General features: G+C 50.2%; 2 protein-coding genes across 6 annotated transcripts in view; one reads left to right on the top strand and one right to left on the bottom strand.

The window, feature by feature from the left end:
* The window catches only part of EYA3 (EYA transcriptional coactivator and phosphatase 3), a 91,140-nt gene extending 86,095 nt beyond the window's left edge, over positions 1-5,045 (top strand). For 2 of the 3 annotated variants that reach the window (XM_005653379.4, XM_021095661.2), the window contains one exon: positions 1,017-5,045. In XM_005653379.4, coding sequence (XP_005653436.2) covers positions 1,017-1,097 — 81 coding nt within the window. In that variant the 3' untranslated portion in view covers positions 1,098-5,045. The remainder of the gene's footprint in view (positions 1-1,016) is intronic. The other variant, XR_014807367.1, reaches the window with a different exon arrangement.
* Positions 5,046-7,285: 2,240 nt separating this feature from the next.
* On the bottom strand, positions 7,286-15,431 carry XKR8 (XK related 8). Of its 3 annotated transcripts, XM_084963589.1 has the most exons (5): positions 15,071-15,431; positions 14,814-14,892; positions 12,639-12,797; positions 12,301-12,497; positions 7,286-8,890 (listed from the first exon to the last, which is right to left on the bottom strand). In XM_084963589.1, the coding sequence occupies exons 3-5, from the start codon at positions 12,701-12,703 to the stop codon at positions 8,181-8,183; spliced, it is 972 nt and encodes a 323-aa protein (XP_084819715.1). In that variant the 5' UTR covers positions 12,704-12,797; positions 14,814-14,892; positions 15,071-15,431; the 3' UTR covers positions 7,286-8,180. The 3 variants fall into 3 exon arrangements, with proteins under 3 accessions (XP_084819715.1, XP_084819716.1, XP_003127784.3); XM_084963590.1 differs by lacking the exon at positions 14,814-14,892 and having other exon boundaries at positions 12,639-12,660; XM_003127736.5 differs by lacking the exons at positions 12,639-12,797; positions 14,814-14,892.
* Between the last annotated feature and the right edge of the window lie 124 nt (positions 15,432-15,555).

Below are 15,555 nucleotides of genomic sequence, written 5' to 3'. Positions count from 1 at the left end.
GTTCCTTCTTGCATTGAACTAAAATTTCTCTAACTTTCGCATCCTAGTCCGTGTCTGGCACTTTTGAGCACAACATAACTAGTCTGCTTCCTCTTCTGTGTATTAAAAGCCTTTTAAATATTATGTGTGAACAGCAGACCTAAAAAAGCACTGAGCTACAGTGCCAAAAGAACTGTGTTCTAGGGCTTCAGTACTCCAGGTAACTTATAACCAGTTTGATCAAGACAATTATAATCTCAGTCAGCTCTTTTTTTGTCTTTTGTCTTTTGTCTTTTGGGGGCCGCACCCATAGCACATGGAAGTTCCCAGGCTAGGGGTTGAATTGGAGCTGTAGCTGCCGGCCTACACCACAGCCATAGCAACGCAGGATCTGAGCCACATCTGCGACCTGCACCACAGCTCAAAGAAATGCTGGATCCTTAACCCACTGAGCAAGGCCAGGGCTCAAACCTGCACCCTCATGGATACTAGTCAAGCTCATTAACCACTGAGCCACGACGGGAACTCCCCAGTACTTGTATTTGTCACAGCCCTTCTTTAAAATGGGGCTTCTAGAATGGCACACAGTGTTTTAGACATGCTTCTGATCATATAATATAGTGGGATTGTTATTGCTTAGATCTGTATGTTCTGCATTTTGGTCATGGACAAGATTTGGGCCTTGTAGGTCTCAACCTTATAGAAAATTGAATGTCCATAAGAAAATGTAATATCAATACTGGTTTCTTAATTGGGCCATTTTATTTGATCCTGAGGTTCCTATAGTAGCTAGGACAAATATATCTCTTATAAAAAGAGTTGCCACTGAAACCTAATAAAAATCTCTCACATTTGTAGGTGTCCTATAGTATACAAAGTCCTTAGACGTATGACTTATTTGATCCTTATGACAGGTGGGCAGGAGTAGAGAGGGTTACCAGGTACTCTGGGGAGAGGTCTGGGGAGGAAGAGGGATGGGTAAATGTAAGCTCTCAAAAGAAGTTGGTTGACCAGCTCCCTGCCTCCCCTCCCGTCAGCACAACATGCCGTTCTGGAGGATCACAAACCACGGAGACCTCGTGTCCCTCCACCAGGCTTTGGAGCTTGATTTTCTCTAAGAACTGGAACGAAGAGCCTTCCCCCGAGCTCCTTTTCCCTCCTGAAGGGAGCTAGAGACTGGAACCAACTGGGAACTTTCTCTCTCTCCGTGGAATGCTGGCGAGCACACAATCAAAACCAACAGCTGCAAGAGACGAAGCTTGTTTTTGCTAAGAGTGAGCTGCAGCGCCTTGTTCATCCTCGTGCAGGAGCGGGAGACAGTTGGATTGAGAGAACAATAGACTCACCGCAGCTACAGTGCTTTTAATTCTTCTAGGTTTTTTGTTTTGTTTTATTTTGTTTCCAAAAATGAAGAAAAAGAAAAGGAAATTCTTGGGGCAGAGTTGCACTCTGTGTCCATGACCGGGTTGAGAACTGCTGTTAACTTGTGGTGATAGGATAAAACACAGCAGACTTTTATAATAACATCTCTTGCAGTCTTTATAACCTCCTTAGCTGTAGAACATATTCCCAGTGAATGTATATGTTTTTTTATAGGTAAGGGTCTGGTCTCTGAAGCAGATTTCCTGCCCCTTTTCTTTTCTAGCAGGAAAGGGGTATGTAATGTTTCCTTGGAAAATCGTAACTGAAATATCTGAGATACCTCTCTGTGACAGTAGCACCTCCTCAGCTGCTCCATTGGTCTGCTCTCTAGGTGGCTCCCTTGCCACTCTTCCATCTCCTGGTTTGCTGGGGGCACGGGACACTGATTAACTTTAGGCTTTGCTGTTTGCTGTATCCTAGAAGCTTCAGTCCCCTTCCCAGTCCCTCTTCCCCTTTCACCAAATGGCACAATCCTAGCAACTCCTTCTTTGAGACAGTAAATTATAAGCCTTCAGCTTGACTCTTAGTCAGAGATGATGCCCCAGGAGGCTTACCTCCAAACTGGAGAGAAGGAACTAGAGCTTCTTAGGAATTCCCACTTCTTTGGCTCTTGAAACAGGAAGATTCCACCTTTTTTTCCCCACAGAGAAGCACCCCTCCCCAACAGATGTGTGCCCCCCCCCCAGCCTTCCCCATTCTTTGTCGTCATTGCTGGACCGCTGCCCCTTTCCTGCCATCTGTACCTCACATCCACTTCCATGCCACTCTGGCCAGTCCCTGGGCTTCAGACCCAAGTAGTCAAATCAAGTCTGAGAACAGACTCATAACCACATTATGGCCAAAACTGCTAAGGGATTTGAATTCCTTTGAATCCTTTAAGCCCTATGAAGATGTTCTGGGCGTATATTTACCCAGATTTTGGCCTGAAACTGAAGAGCAGATTGCTATGATCCAAACCAAGTTTTCCCATGGAACACCCTTCCTGCTTCTCAAATCCCATTCTAAAATGGGAAACCAGAAAGCCAAAAAGACTTCCCTGATTTAAATGGGGTTGTGGACCCTCTATTCCATGCCTGAAAACTTTAATCTTGGGCCAAATGCAAGAACATCTCTCAGCCTGACCTCCGGGGAGATTGGTGGGTACCCAGGCACTAGTCCCATCCTTCTAGCCCAGTTGTGTGTGCAGATGCCCCGTCCCTCCAAGACCAAGCTGGGCGTCTGCTCGGCGAAATAAACTTCCCTAGAGCTGAGGAAGTTCAGCCTCTCCCAGGTTGCACAGAGAGATGGTTATATAAGCACCTCGGAGAGAAGCAGTCTGGGTCCTTGGTGGTGGCATTCTTGACCAACCCATACTGTTAACTGCTTGTGCTCAGAGATTCTGCATAGCCATTTCCAGAGATGATGTAGCACAAAGGGGCCAGACTCCTTCCAATGCCAGATCACCCAGAAAGGCTGGTATCTACATTCCTTCAGAACTGACTGAGAAAGGGCTTCATGACTCAGTTTTAGGGAAGAGGTTTTTGGAGAGGAGCTGAAGTCAGTGCTCATTACTTAGCTGGCTCTTGGCCTGTTTCCTTTGGACGGGGGATACATAATCTGAGGTGGACCTTCTTGGTCTGGGTTCACCATAGTTGCCCAGATGCCTTGCTTCATAATTGATCTTAGAAAGCTCTGGGGTGGGTCTTTACTTCCAGGCCCCAAGCCCTCCCCATACTGGCAGTTTAGCTGTGGGTTTCTTACCTGGACATAGGCCATCCTATTTGTGCTGTGCATCAGGCTTGTGTGGATGCAAAGCGGTACCCGCATCATGCGCACAGGTACACACACACACACACACTTTTCCTCTCCCTGCCCTTTGGGAGAAGCTCTTTATTCCTAGAATATGACTTGGACTCCTTTTTCAAGGGCCTTTTCCCTCCTTCTCTGATTGCACAGCTTAGATCTTTGCAAAAGGAACTTGAAATTGGTTAGGAGGGGAGGAAGCTCTGAGCAGTGCCACCTTTGCTCTTTTCTGGTTGTTTAGAGGGCAGACAGAAAATGAGAACTCCCTGGCTCCTCTTTGCCAAAATGAACTGTCCAGGGAACAGTGCTGTTCTTTGACCCTGTGTTTTCTTCCTCCCCAGCCCAGAGATCTGGAGAGGAAGAGAAGTGGGCAGGACCAAGAGCTCTTGGAGGCTGAGCTCCACAGGATACTGTGGGTCTTTTTGTCAAGGGGGAAGGCCTCTTTACCAGAAAGAGGACCCATGAAATAAGCCACATGGTGAAATCCTTTCCTCGCTGGCCACTGTGAGTTCTGTAAGATGGGTCTACACATTTCATGGTTAGGACTGATCATCTCTACTAGCGGGTGTGGAGTGTCAGGTGAGTCCTGGGTTTTAGAGGAGGCTTTACTTTCGAATGTAAAACTGACTGTGCCTTAGCATCACCCTGTCTGGTGCCCCTGGGGCAGCTGGTGGTGTCCAGGAGAATGGATGCCTGCTCCAGACTTAAATGCCTCTTTGGGCTTTTATTTGGTTTGGGGGGTTCCTGTCTTCTGCTCTGCAAGTTGCGGGGGGCTAAGCTAGTGTCCCAGGAGACTTGTGCCACAGCTTGTTCGCAGTTCACACAACCTTGTTCACATTAAAGCTCCAAGCAGAATCTCACTGGCAAGCTCCACCTGTAGCATATGGAGCTCCTAGATGTTCAGTACCTTGCATGGGTGTCAGTGTCACTGAACCATGGGGGAGAGGAGTAGAGGGGCGGAGCCTTGTTCTCCCTCTTGCTGGGAGAGTGACGGTCCAAGCTGCGGGTGGTGAGCTCCGGACCGTCTCTCCTCGATCCTGCAGAAGGGGCCAGTTAGGACCCCTCTTGCGCAGGCTTCTGTTTGTTGCCACTAAACTGGTTTCCTTTTTCATCCCAAAGTTAGAACTCCCCAGGTATACTGTAGAAGCCAAATCTGAATTCTGACGTTTTAAAACATCTTAAACCATGAGAGAAGATCTAGTTCTGTCCCACCTCCAATCAGCAGGCCCTCTGTCCCTTCCTCTCCTCTGAGTCAACAGCCCTCCTTGGCTAGTTCCCAATGCACTGATGGAAGCCATCCCGTTATGGACGACTTCCACTCAAAACACAACGCTCTGGACTTCAAATGCCTCACTTAGCAGGAAAAGGCATTGATTGGATATATTTATGTGACTGCGGGCATTTGTGGCTGTAGAGTCCTTGACCATGTTATATGTAATGGGAACTATCTTATAAACTTGAAAAAATAAAGTTTTTATTTTCTATATGGTTTGCTCCTGTGTCTTTTCTGAGTAGGATCAGCCCAGCTGAATAGGCTCCTAAGTAGGATATTTACAAGAAATCTGAAGAGCTCATTAGAAAGTTGGCACCCTACCAATAACTGAGTCATTAATTTCACACACACGCATACAAAAACCCCATTTGGTATAAATAAATGTACACGAGAAGATTATTTTTAAATAATTTGCAAGAAAAAGTTTATTTCTTAATTGTTTCTAAAATATATTGCTTTTCAAAGTTTAGGACTGGAATGCCAAGAGATTTGTTGTCAAATGTGCTGAAATTTAATAACTAAAGAAATCAATACCTTGTTGTGCTGAGCTTAAAATGCAAAAGCAATAAAACTGACACTTGGTATCAAACTTTGATTTGGCTTGTTTTCATGTCACATCAACTACTTTTTCTATTTTCATTTCTTTAGATTTGAATCTTACTGTTCATTGGTCTTGCCAAGAATGAATTCTTTTACTTTTTATTCCAATGAAGGAGATTAGAATTGGGTTCTAGCTCCCAAGTACCATATGGATCAGACTCTTAAGATGTATTTTTTCCCAAATTAATTCCCCCCAGAAAAGAGGGGGTTGCCTTCTATTTTACATTTTGAGCCATACTGTGGTTGAAGCAAACTTAACTGCTGTATCCTTCCTTGGTCAGAAGTACAAGTATTAGAGACTGATTCCTTTTCAAGCCCAAGAGAAAACATCTCCATCGCCCCCTGCAATAAGTATAACATCTGCAGGTTTCTCAAGAATCTTTCCAGTGGCAGGTTAAAATGAGCAAATCAAGAGGTTTTGTATTCTTCAAAAACAAGTTTGTTAGGAGTTCCCATTGTGGCTCAGCAGGTTAGGAACACGACTAGTATCCATGAGGATGTTGGTTGGTCCCTGGCCTTGCTCAGTGGGTTAAGGATCCCATGTTGCCACATGTAGTTCACAGACAAGGCTCAGATTCTGAGTTGCTGTGGCTGTGGTGTAGGCCTGCAGCTGCAGCTCTGATTCAACCCCTAGCCCAGGAACTTCCGTATGCTACAGGTGCGGCCATAAAAAAAATCTTGACAGAAATCTTCAATGGAAATTTCAATTGAAAGTAACATCAACTGTCATCTTTTTTAAATTGATTCTGTAAGATTTACAAATGAGGCAACCCCTAAATTCCACAGCTTTTTAAGAAATTATATACCTATTACCCTCACTTGACCCTTTCGTCTAGAAGAGTATAGATCAGAGGTTAGCCAAAAAATGAAACATCTTTTTGGATTTTCTCAGGGGAAATAGTCTAAAACACTGCCTCTTCTGTTTAGGCATATACGGCATCTCCTCCGGGCGCAGTCTTCTCCGTATGTGACAAGAAGAAGTATAGAAAAGTAAATGTAGCGAGTATTTGCTTTAGTGAACTGAGAACCTAAGGACCAGGCTAGGCTGGACACTAAGCCCAGGGATTTATAAAAGCCACGCCTGCCCTCTGAGCTCTCAACCCTATTTGATATCCCCTATGAGCTGAGAAAAATGATTGCACTTTTGTGTGTGTGTGAATGTGCTTGTTTAAGTGTATTCAATTAAAAATACCTTTTTCTGAGGTCATACATCCTTTCTTTCACAAGATGATAATGATAGATGGTGGTAGTTTTCGCTGCCCTTACTATAATTCAGTTGGCAACTATGTTATGTTGGCTGTTTTACTGGGTCATGAACTTCAGAAGTCTGGAAATCACTGGACTGAATGGTCTTGGAGACACTCTCTGCCTCTACCCTTCTGCGTACATAAAAAGCACCAGCAGCATCTTCCCGGGGCCTCTCCCTCCTCCCAACCCTCACCTCTGTGTCAGCCTTGTCTCCAGGCCAATATAGCTGTGACAAGCCCCGCCTTCATCCTGTCACTGCGGACTTGGTATCTGGGATGAAGTGTATCTGCATCAATGTCTACCCTCGCCTCCTTTAAGGGCTTACCAGTTTCTCAGGGAGGCCTTCCCAACCATTTGATATAAAATTGTAACTCCCACCCACAGCACACACTATCCCTGTCCCCCTCCCTATCTTATTTTCCTTTTAGCACTTAACACAATCTGATACAGTCTTTTACTTATCCTGTTTAGTCGGTCTCCACTAGATGAATGAATGAGTAACAGACTCTCCCAGGTCCCATCCCAGGGGTGACAGACCTTTCCTTCTATCTCCAGCGCCCTTTTCCTGCTCCAAACCGCAGACCTCCCAGAGCAGTGAAAGGTTCTGCCTCCCCCACATCACTGCCCATAGCCACATCCCCCATCATCCTTGCCACCCTCCCAGCCAGCTCCCAGCAAAAAGACCTTTCATCACCTTCGCTCTTGTATTCACTTCTTGGTACCAAAGGTGTTTGTAGCTACCCCAGCCAGGCCCAGCAGCAGAGCTGGTTCAGAGCACACACTAGAGTCAGCCCAGATCTGAGCAATCAACCCCACACTGGCTCACCAGCTCCTGACACAAAAAACAAGGTTGAGAAGTGTTGCTTAAGCCAGCCCTCTTCTCTGGTCCCAACTTGGAGAGGTAGACTTTGTGCCCCTGACCCCTTCTTTCCAGGTAGCCTTGAACTTAAGAGTAGAGCTTTAGTTTAATGACACAACCAGGAGGATTTCATGAGGTTTTAATAATCTAATAATACTGTTCAACAAAAACAACATACACGTGTCTCTCATTACGGAGACAGGTAACACACACCTCTTCCTTCCCCATAGACTCTGAGGTAGAAAAATACACCGCCGAAAGTATAAAAAAAATACTCAACGGGCTGAGTTATGGCCCAGAGCACAAGTTCACAAGGCACCTCATTGAAAGGTCGTCCCTTGAGAACAGGGACAGAGGCCGGGCCAGCTGCACTAAGGCCTTGGAGGGGGGCTAGCAGGGCCAGCCAGTTGGGCATCCCTGGCTGCCAGCATGAGCACCTGCTCTGGAGCAGCTGGAGAGAGTGAGGGAGGAAGCTGGAGTGGCAGCTGATCTGCCAACGCGAGAATAATGCTCCTGGCACAGAAAATGCCCCTCAGTAAACATTTGCTGAATGAAGTGAGTGACCAGGGTTGGGCAGGAGAGGAAGAATTCCAGCGAACACAGCCTGGAGGTCCTGGGGCCTTCCAGTCCAGGATGGAGGAACCAAGGTGGGACAGCATCTCCACCAGTTATTTCAGAGGTAGCCAGGGAGGTAAAAATACCAACCCTGGGACACTTTGGGTACCGGCTATACAGGCTGTGGGGGAGGGAAAGGAGATTTCTTCTTTCCCCCCAAAGTGTTTCATACGTAACTGGGGCCCTTGACCCTCCAGGGCGCACCCTTCTCATCTTGTTCTCATCCTTAAGGGCAGGCCTCTGTCTGACTCAATTCTTGTCTCTGATGCCTGACACAGATCAGGCATCAAGTACTTGTTGAGTGAATCAGGGCCCATAGCAGCATAAGTAGCTTATCTTCTCCTAAAATCTACCAACTGATTCCACTTGTCCTTGAGTCCCCTGGCTTGGTCTTACCCAGCCTCAAAGGACACCATTCACCTCTCCTTTCCATGGCAAAGCAGACTTATCCCTATCCCTGGGGAAAAAGTTCTTAGCCAACTGGACCATGCGCCTGTTCTGAGGCAGCCGACGCCCCTCCAGGGAGTAGAGACCCCGAGTCCCGTCCACCCGGTCAGGCTCCCAGTGGCAGCTAGGGTGCAGCCAGCGGTAGTAGACAAGCCGGAGAGCCAGCCCCAAAAGGGAGCAGACCCCGGCCACAGGCAGCAGCACCTGCAGCAGGAGCCCACTGGGCAGCCAGGCACCGTGAGTCGCCCAGGTGACCACTATGAGAAGGCTGTCACTCAGGAGGAAGCCCAGGTGGATGGCAGCACGGCCTCGGGTATGGCCTTCAGCCACGTTGAACCAGGAGAAATAAAGGATGGTGGCCACCGTCGCCCGGTACAGCCACTCGGAGCAGGGATCTGGCATGAAGTCCGTGCCCTGAAGCCAGACCCAGAGCAGCAGCACCAGCCACAGGCCCAAGAAGTGCAGGGCCACGTAGCGGGGGAAGAGGGCCGAGAACAGGGCCACGACCAGGACTCGGGGCCACAGGAGCAGCAGGTTCCACAGGAAGTAGATCGCAGAGGCGCCCAGCCCCAGGAGGGGCTTGAAGGGGAGGCAGGTGCGCAAGGCCCGGTGGTAGTCAAGCAGTGCCCACGAGATACCCACAAAGGACGTGCAGATGCTGACCCCTAAGAGGAGTAAGAGGAGACAGGTGAGGCCTGTGGGCAGCCTACAGGCGCTCCCCAGAGGCCACAGGTGCTCTGGAGGCCCTGGTAACCACGCTGACATGGGTATTACAGCCCCCAGTTTGTTAAAGGGAAAACTACAGCTGGAGAACATCAAGGCCACACAACCCCAATCAGAGCTAGGACCCACATGGAGTCCGCCCTGCACCGCAGAGCTGTCCTTCTCAGGTGCCGCCAGGGTGGCATTTTTCAGGGATGAGAGGGTGTGGGTTATGTACCCTCACCTGTACCCCTGTCAACTGGCACAGCACCCCCCAGCCTTGGCTATACCCTGAGCATCTTCTAGGGCCCTGTGACCCTGCCTTTTCTGGAAGAGCCCACGCCTTTCCTGGATCTGAAAATCAGCAGTCCAGTGCCCCCTTCTTAGTTTAGAATGGGAATCAGGAAATCCCACAGGGTGGCTGCAGGCCTCTAGCTGAAGCCGCCTCCCCGCTACAGGGGTGGAACAGCCCCTGCTCCCCTCCCCTCCACCAGCACGCTAGGCTTTAGGCTTTTTTTTTTTTTTTTTTTTTTTGCTTTTTAGGGCCACACGCACAGCATATGGAGGTTCTCAGGCTGGGGTCTAATCGGAGCTGTAGCCGCCGGCCTACGTCACAGCCACAGCAATGCAGGATCCAAGCCACATCTGTGACCTATACCACAGCTCACAGCCACACCAGATCCTTAACCCACTGAGCAAGGCCAGGGATCAAACCAGAAACCTCATGGTCACTAGTTGGATTCGTTTCCACTGCGCCACAAGGGAACTCCTTTTTTTGGGGTTGTTTGTCTGTTTTTGGCCCTCGCCCATGGCATGTGGAAGTTCCTGGGCCAGGGATGGAACCTGAGCCACCACAATGACAACACCAAATCTTTAACCACTAGGCCATCAGGGAACTCCCTGGGCCTCGGTCTTGATTTTCCAGGACCCGAAGTTTATAGTGGGAGCCTATGTCACCCGATGGCCCATCCTAGACTAGAAGCGCCAGGCCCTCCAAGCGAAACGGAAGCAGCACTGGACTATGGGTAGAATACTTCCTCCCCGCCCTCTCCCCACCACATTCAGTCAATAGACCTCCCTGGGAACCAGGTACAGGCAGGAACCCACTCCAGCCTGGAATCAGACCTGTGGCCTAACTACCCCACACTCAGGGTCTCGGCAGCAGTCAGTCCGGCCTGCTGTGTTCTGTGACCTGGCAAGCTGTGCCCTTGATATTTGGTAGGCTCACACCCTGTTTCCCCTTGGCCTACTTCTCCTTACCCTGCAGGTTCTGGCTTGAATCTCCCCTAGAGTCACCTACCCTGACCCCACCCCACCCAATTCTGCTGTGCAGATGTCCTGGAACACCCCACTCCTGTCTAGAGTCTTATCACACAGTAATTATTTCCTTATCTCTGAGCTCCTTTAGGATAGGAAACAGATTCTGTTCCCCTGGGATCCCCAAGCAGCTCAGTATCTGGCACATAACAGCAGCTGAATAAATGTTTGCTAAACAAAAGCTGGGAAAATCTGTCTCTTCCCTCAATCCCCACCCCGACCCACTCCACACACGCAGTGTGACTGTCTCCATGTAGCCCTGGTCCTGGACACCCACCGCCCTCAAAGAGACAAACAAAAATACAGTCATTCCTCTGTATCCACAGGGGGGTTGTTTCCCCAAATCTGAGGATGCCCAGGCCCCTTATATAAAATGGGGTAGTACAAGAGTTCTCATCATGGCTCGGTGGTTAACAAATCTGACTAGCATCCACGAGGATGCACGTTCCATCCCTGGCCTTGCTCAGTGGGTTAAGGATCCAGCATTGCCGTAAGCTGTGTTGTAGGTTGCAGACATGGCTCGGATCCTACGTTGCTGTGGCTGTGGTGTAGGCCGGCAGCTCCAGCTCCAATTTGACCCCTAGCCTGGGAACCTCCGTATGTCGCAGGTGCAGCCCTAAAAAGCAAAAAAAAAAAAAAAAAAAAATGGGGTAGTACAGTAGGCCCTCTGCATCCGAGGGGGTGGGACCACAGAGAGAGGGGCAATGGTGTGTGCCCACTGCACGCTGTGGGTCCCAGGCCAAATCATTTCGCCTTTCTGCACCTCTTTCCTCTTGTGTAAAATGGAGATAAATATAGCATCGGGAGTTCCCACCATGGCTCAGCAATAATGAACCCGACTAGTATCCATGAGGACACAGATTCAATCCCTGGCCTCCTTCAGTGGGTTAAGGATCCAGCGTTTCTGTGAGCTGTGCTGTAGGTCTAAGACGCGGCTCGAATCTGGTATTGCTGTGGCTGTGGTGATGTGACCCCTAGCCTGGGAACTTCCATATGCCGCAGGTGCAGCACTAAAAAGACCCCCAAAAAAATAGGACCAACCTAGAGGGTGCTGTGATTGTCAGCAGTGATGACAATAAAACACTTGACATAGTGCTTGCTACAGCTGCTGTTACTGGTTTGGTTTGGTTTTCCAATAAATATTGCAGACTCGGATTAGCGAACTGAAAGGGCCCTTGGAGACTGAATCCAACACCCCAACTTGTGTAGTTGTGGAAACTGAGGCCAGAAAAGGGGAAGGGAAGCCTAGACCCTGAATCAGACACGAGTTAGAGTCCTAATTTAGCCACCAGCTGGTCTGTGACCTTGGGCAACTCACTTCCCTTTTATGGAAGAGAACCCTCCCAAAGCTCTTCATTGCATAAACCTGGTGGTTTATGAGGCCACCTGCCTCTCCCTTTTCAGATTCCTCAACATGCTTTACAGTCTATGGTCTACCCACTTTACAGTCTATGGTCCAGGCAGGCCAGGAGTTATGTCCATCTCTATAGGAGATATTAAGGAATTCCCTCATGGCACAGCAGGTTAAGGATCCAGCATTGTCACTGCAGCGGCTCAGATCACTGTGGCATAAGTTGGATCCTTCCTCCAGGAACTTCCACATGCCCTGAGTGCAGCCAAATACAACAACAAAACTTGAGTGTATAGAAGCCCTCAATAATTTATCTATTGATTAACAAACTGCATATTATGCATCAGGCACCCTACACACTTTATCTGTTATTTTCAAAATGGTAAAAATTACACTTAAGATTTATTAGGCCCTTGGCTTTATATGCATCACCTCGCTGAAACCTTTCATTAACCTTATGAGGTAGGGTCATTTATTATATCCATTGTATAGATAAGAACCAACTGATAACTCAGAGAGATGGAGCCATTTGTCCAAACTCTTAAGGCCAGAGCACAGCTGTGGATTTGAAGCCAGACCTGCCTGACTCAAAGGACGTCTTCCTATTTTCTGAGCAGCCTTCACAAAAGAGCGGAAACCTTTCTGCCATTTGTGGGAAACTTTCCCAAGCCATACAAGAGGGGCTGGGCACGGCCCATCACTCACACTGGTAGTACTCGGTGCTCCCACTTTGCAGCACGATGGCCAGCACCAGCGTGAGCTGCGGCGTCGTCTCCAGGAAGGTCTCGAAGAGCCGCAGCATGCTGATGTCCAGGGAGAGGAAGTCGGCGTAGTCCAAGTCGAACTGGGAGGGCACCTCCTGCCGCCACACCAGCAGTCCCTGCTGCAGCCCCTGCACGCACCTAAGCAGCACACACAATGCCCCGAGGGGCCTGTTTAGTGTCCTGTGACGTTCTCCGTCCCTACCCTCCGGGTGCAGGCAGACAGGCTCCAATCCTAGCTTGTCACATGCATGCTGTGGGGCCGTGGGCAAGTGACCTCACCTCGCTGAACTTCTCTCTTCATCTGTAAAAGGAGGATAAATTACAACAGCTCTTGCTCCTGCCATAGTCACTGCCCCAAGCTCCTCACAGACTTCGTCCCATTCACTCCTTACACCATCCCCATTTTACAGATGGGGAAACAGGACTAGAGTGGATGAGCTGGGGAAACAGGATTTGGACCCAAAGCTGAATTTGAAAGGTGTGCTATGGAGTTCCCGTCGTGGCTCAGTGGTTAACAAATCTGACTAGGAACCATGAGGTTGCGGGTTCGATCCCTGGCGTTGCTGTGAGCTGTGGTGTAGGTTGCAGATGTGGCTCGGATCTGGTGTTGCTGTAGCTGAGGCATAGGCTGGCAGCTATAGCTCCTATTAGACCCCTAGCCTGGGAACCTCCATGTGCCATGGGACGTGGCCCTAGAAAGGCCAAAAAAAAAAAAAAAAAAAAAAAAAAAAAAAAGAGTACCCAGGGATCTGTTTAAGAAGCCTGCCCAGAATGATGGGGACAGAGACAGGCAGAAAGTCCAGAGGGTGGATGGACAGGCTAGGGTGACTCACTGGCATAGGAGAGGGTGGAGGATGCACCAAGATCTCTCCCTCCCTGAACTAGTCTCGGTTGGCTCCTGGGAGGTGAGCCCACTCACTCCCTGAGAATTCATTCCTCAGATACTTACTCTCACTTCCCCTAGATGGACTTGACCACATGCTAAGGAAGCAGATGGACGGGCCCAGGTTGGAGGTTCCCCCAGTGCCTTGGCAGGGGCCTCAGCCTAGTCACAGGCAGGAACAGAGACCCCATTTTTTTCCACCAAAGCTCGGTACAATCTGACTGCCTCACGCCCAGCATAAATAGAAGATACATGATGGAGTTACAGATTCAGGGCTCATTGCAGGCTGCCAGACTGGAATAACTGTGCCCCTTCATGTTCACTCAGGCTGTTATTGATGCCTGCACAGCCCCTCAGGCAAAACTGCAACACTTAAAGCTCCTCTCGGAGTTCCTGCTGTGGCGCTGTGGCTCAGGTTCCATCCCTGGCCCAGGAACTTCCACATGCCATGCATGTGGCCAAAATAAATTAATTAATTAAATAAAATAAAGCTCCTCTCACCCACTCCTTTGAGATGCTGCCCAGAATTTATAAACATGGATTCAAGAACAGATCCTGGGAATTCCTGTCATGGCTCAGCGGTTAACAAACCCGACTAGTGTCCATGAGGATGTGGGTTCCATCCCTGGCCTTGCTCAGTGGGTTAAAGATTTGGTGTTGCCCTGAGCTCTGGTGTAGGTCGCAGATGCGGCTCTGATCCCTCACTGCTATGGCTGTGGTGTAGGCCAGCAGCTGTGGCTCCGATTCGACCCCTAGCCTGGGAACCTCCATATACTGAGGGTGCAGCCCTAAAAAAAAAAAAAAGAAAGAAAGAAAAAGATAAAGAAAAAAGAACAGATCCTGACTCTGGCCATCCCACCCCAACCCAGAGCACATCATGTCCTGACTTCATCACATGAACTGATGCCTTCCTTTAGGCTCCCCCATCCCTAGAGGTCCTTCTGAAGAGAGGCAGGGCCTGTGCCCAACCCTGGCTGGCTCCAGGGACATAGAGGAGTCAGACCCCATCTCTGCCCTATTGCTTGTTCTGGGGGGTGGGGGTGGGGCAGGGAGCAAGTGTTCAGGGAGAATACAACTGAGAAAGACAGGGCGAGAGGCACCAGCCTTGAGGGAACAAGCACTGCTCTGGGGGGTCAGAATTGCTGAAACCCCAGGTGACCCAGCTAGCTGACACTTGTCACCTGCTCACTCTGCACCAGGACAATGTACAGGCCTCCATTTAATCCCTACACTAGGATCCCCTAGAGCAGTGAGTGAATGGACACCTGGAGGGATCACTTGACTTGCCCAAGGCCCTGCCCACAGCTGAAAGGAACTTGGGGGTCTGTTGCCATCCCAACAGAGTTCACCCCAGTCAGGCATGTGCTGGGCACTCTCCCTTCTTCCCTTCACACCAGGCCTGCCAGGCACACTCTCTCTAGATCACTACCTCCTTTTAACAGAGGAGAAAATTGAGGCTCAGAGAAAGGCAGGAATGAGGCCACAGGGAGTAAAGCCAGGACCAGACCCCAAAGAGGCCTGACTCCCAAGTTATGTGCCTCCCTTTCCTCTCAGGGCCTCAGTTTCTTCACCTGTGCCAGGAAGAGTACGGCCGATGAGCGCCGAGGGCTGTCAGTCAAAGTTCTCTTTCATCAGGGACCAGGAGCTCACCTGTAGGTAGAAGCGGCCCCCTAAACTAAGAGGGGCTTAGTTGCCTCTCCTTGGTCCCAGTCCTCTCCTTTCCGCCCCCTTCCCTAGGTCAAGGCTCTCACCTTACTACCAGCCCAGCTTCGGGAGGTGACGCCGACCTCCGTTCCTCCTCCCCTTTCCCCGAGGGCGGGCCACTCACCTGTACAGGTAGCCCAGCTGCAGGAGGTGCAACAGCGCCAGGCGCTGGCCTGGGGGCTGCGACGCGTGCAGGCCGGTGGGGTCGGTGCGCAGCCAGACCCAGCTGAAGAACTGCAGCGCGACCGAGGCGAGGCCCAAGAGCGCCAGCACTAGCGCGGCCCACAGGTAGCGACCGCTAAGCACATACTGGCTCGCCGCCCACAGGTCGGCGCCCAGGTCGATCAGGAAGGCGAGGGTGCCCAAAACGCCCAGGACCAGGTCCCTGAAGAGCACGGCGTGGAGCGACCAGGGCATGACCCGCCAGCTTCTCCCGCTCCTTCTCTTCTGAGCTTGGACCCTCCCTCCCCGCCCCGGGCCGCAGTGGCAGGAAAGAGGCGGGCACAGCCCTCCGGGCCGCCCAGACCCGTGCCGCTGGGCGGGACTTCCTCGTCCCGCAGCGTCCGGGGAGGAGTCAAGCTCGCAGACCCCGCGGTCGCTGCAACAGCC

The sequence above is a fragment of the Sus scrofa genome, chromosome 6 (genome assembly GCF_054392235.1).
Source record: "Sus scrofa isolate SSC_HxYL_T2T_F1_AM1 chromosome 6, Sscrofa_HxYL_maternal_Yorkshire_Landrace_v2.0, whole genome shotgun sequence".
Lineage (NCBI taxonomy): Eukaryota > Metazoa > Chordata > Mammalia > Artiodactyla > Suidae > Sus > Sus scrofa.
The sequence above is the reverse complement of the archived record's forward strand: the minus strand, read 5'-3'. Positions and strand labels throughout refer to the sequence as shown.

What these genes read in the sequence shown, in the direction of transcription:
- XKR8 (XM_003127736.5), bottom strand. Translation starts at nt 15,363, where the DNA reads ATGCCCTGGTCGCTCCACGCCGTGCTCTTCAGGGACCTGGTCCTGGGC. An exon ending in CAGCTGGGCTACCTGTACAG is followed by an intron (nt 12,498 to 15,070) that starts GTGAGTGGCCCG and finishes TGTGCTGCTTAG; the next exon opens with GTGCGTGCAGGGGCTGCAGC. An exon ending in GAGCACCGAGTACTACCAGT is followed by an intron (nt 8,891 to 12,300) that starts GTGAGTGATGGG and finishes TACTCCTCTTAG; the next exon opens with GGGTCAGCATCTGCACGTCC.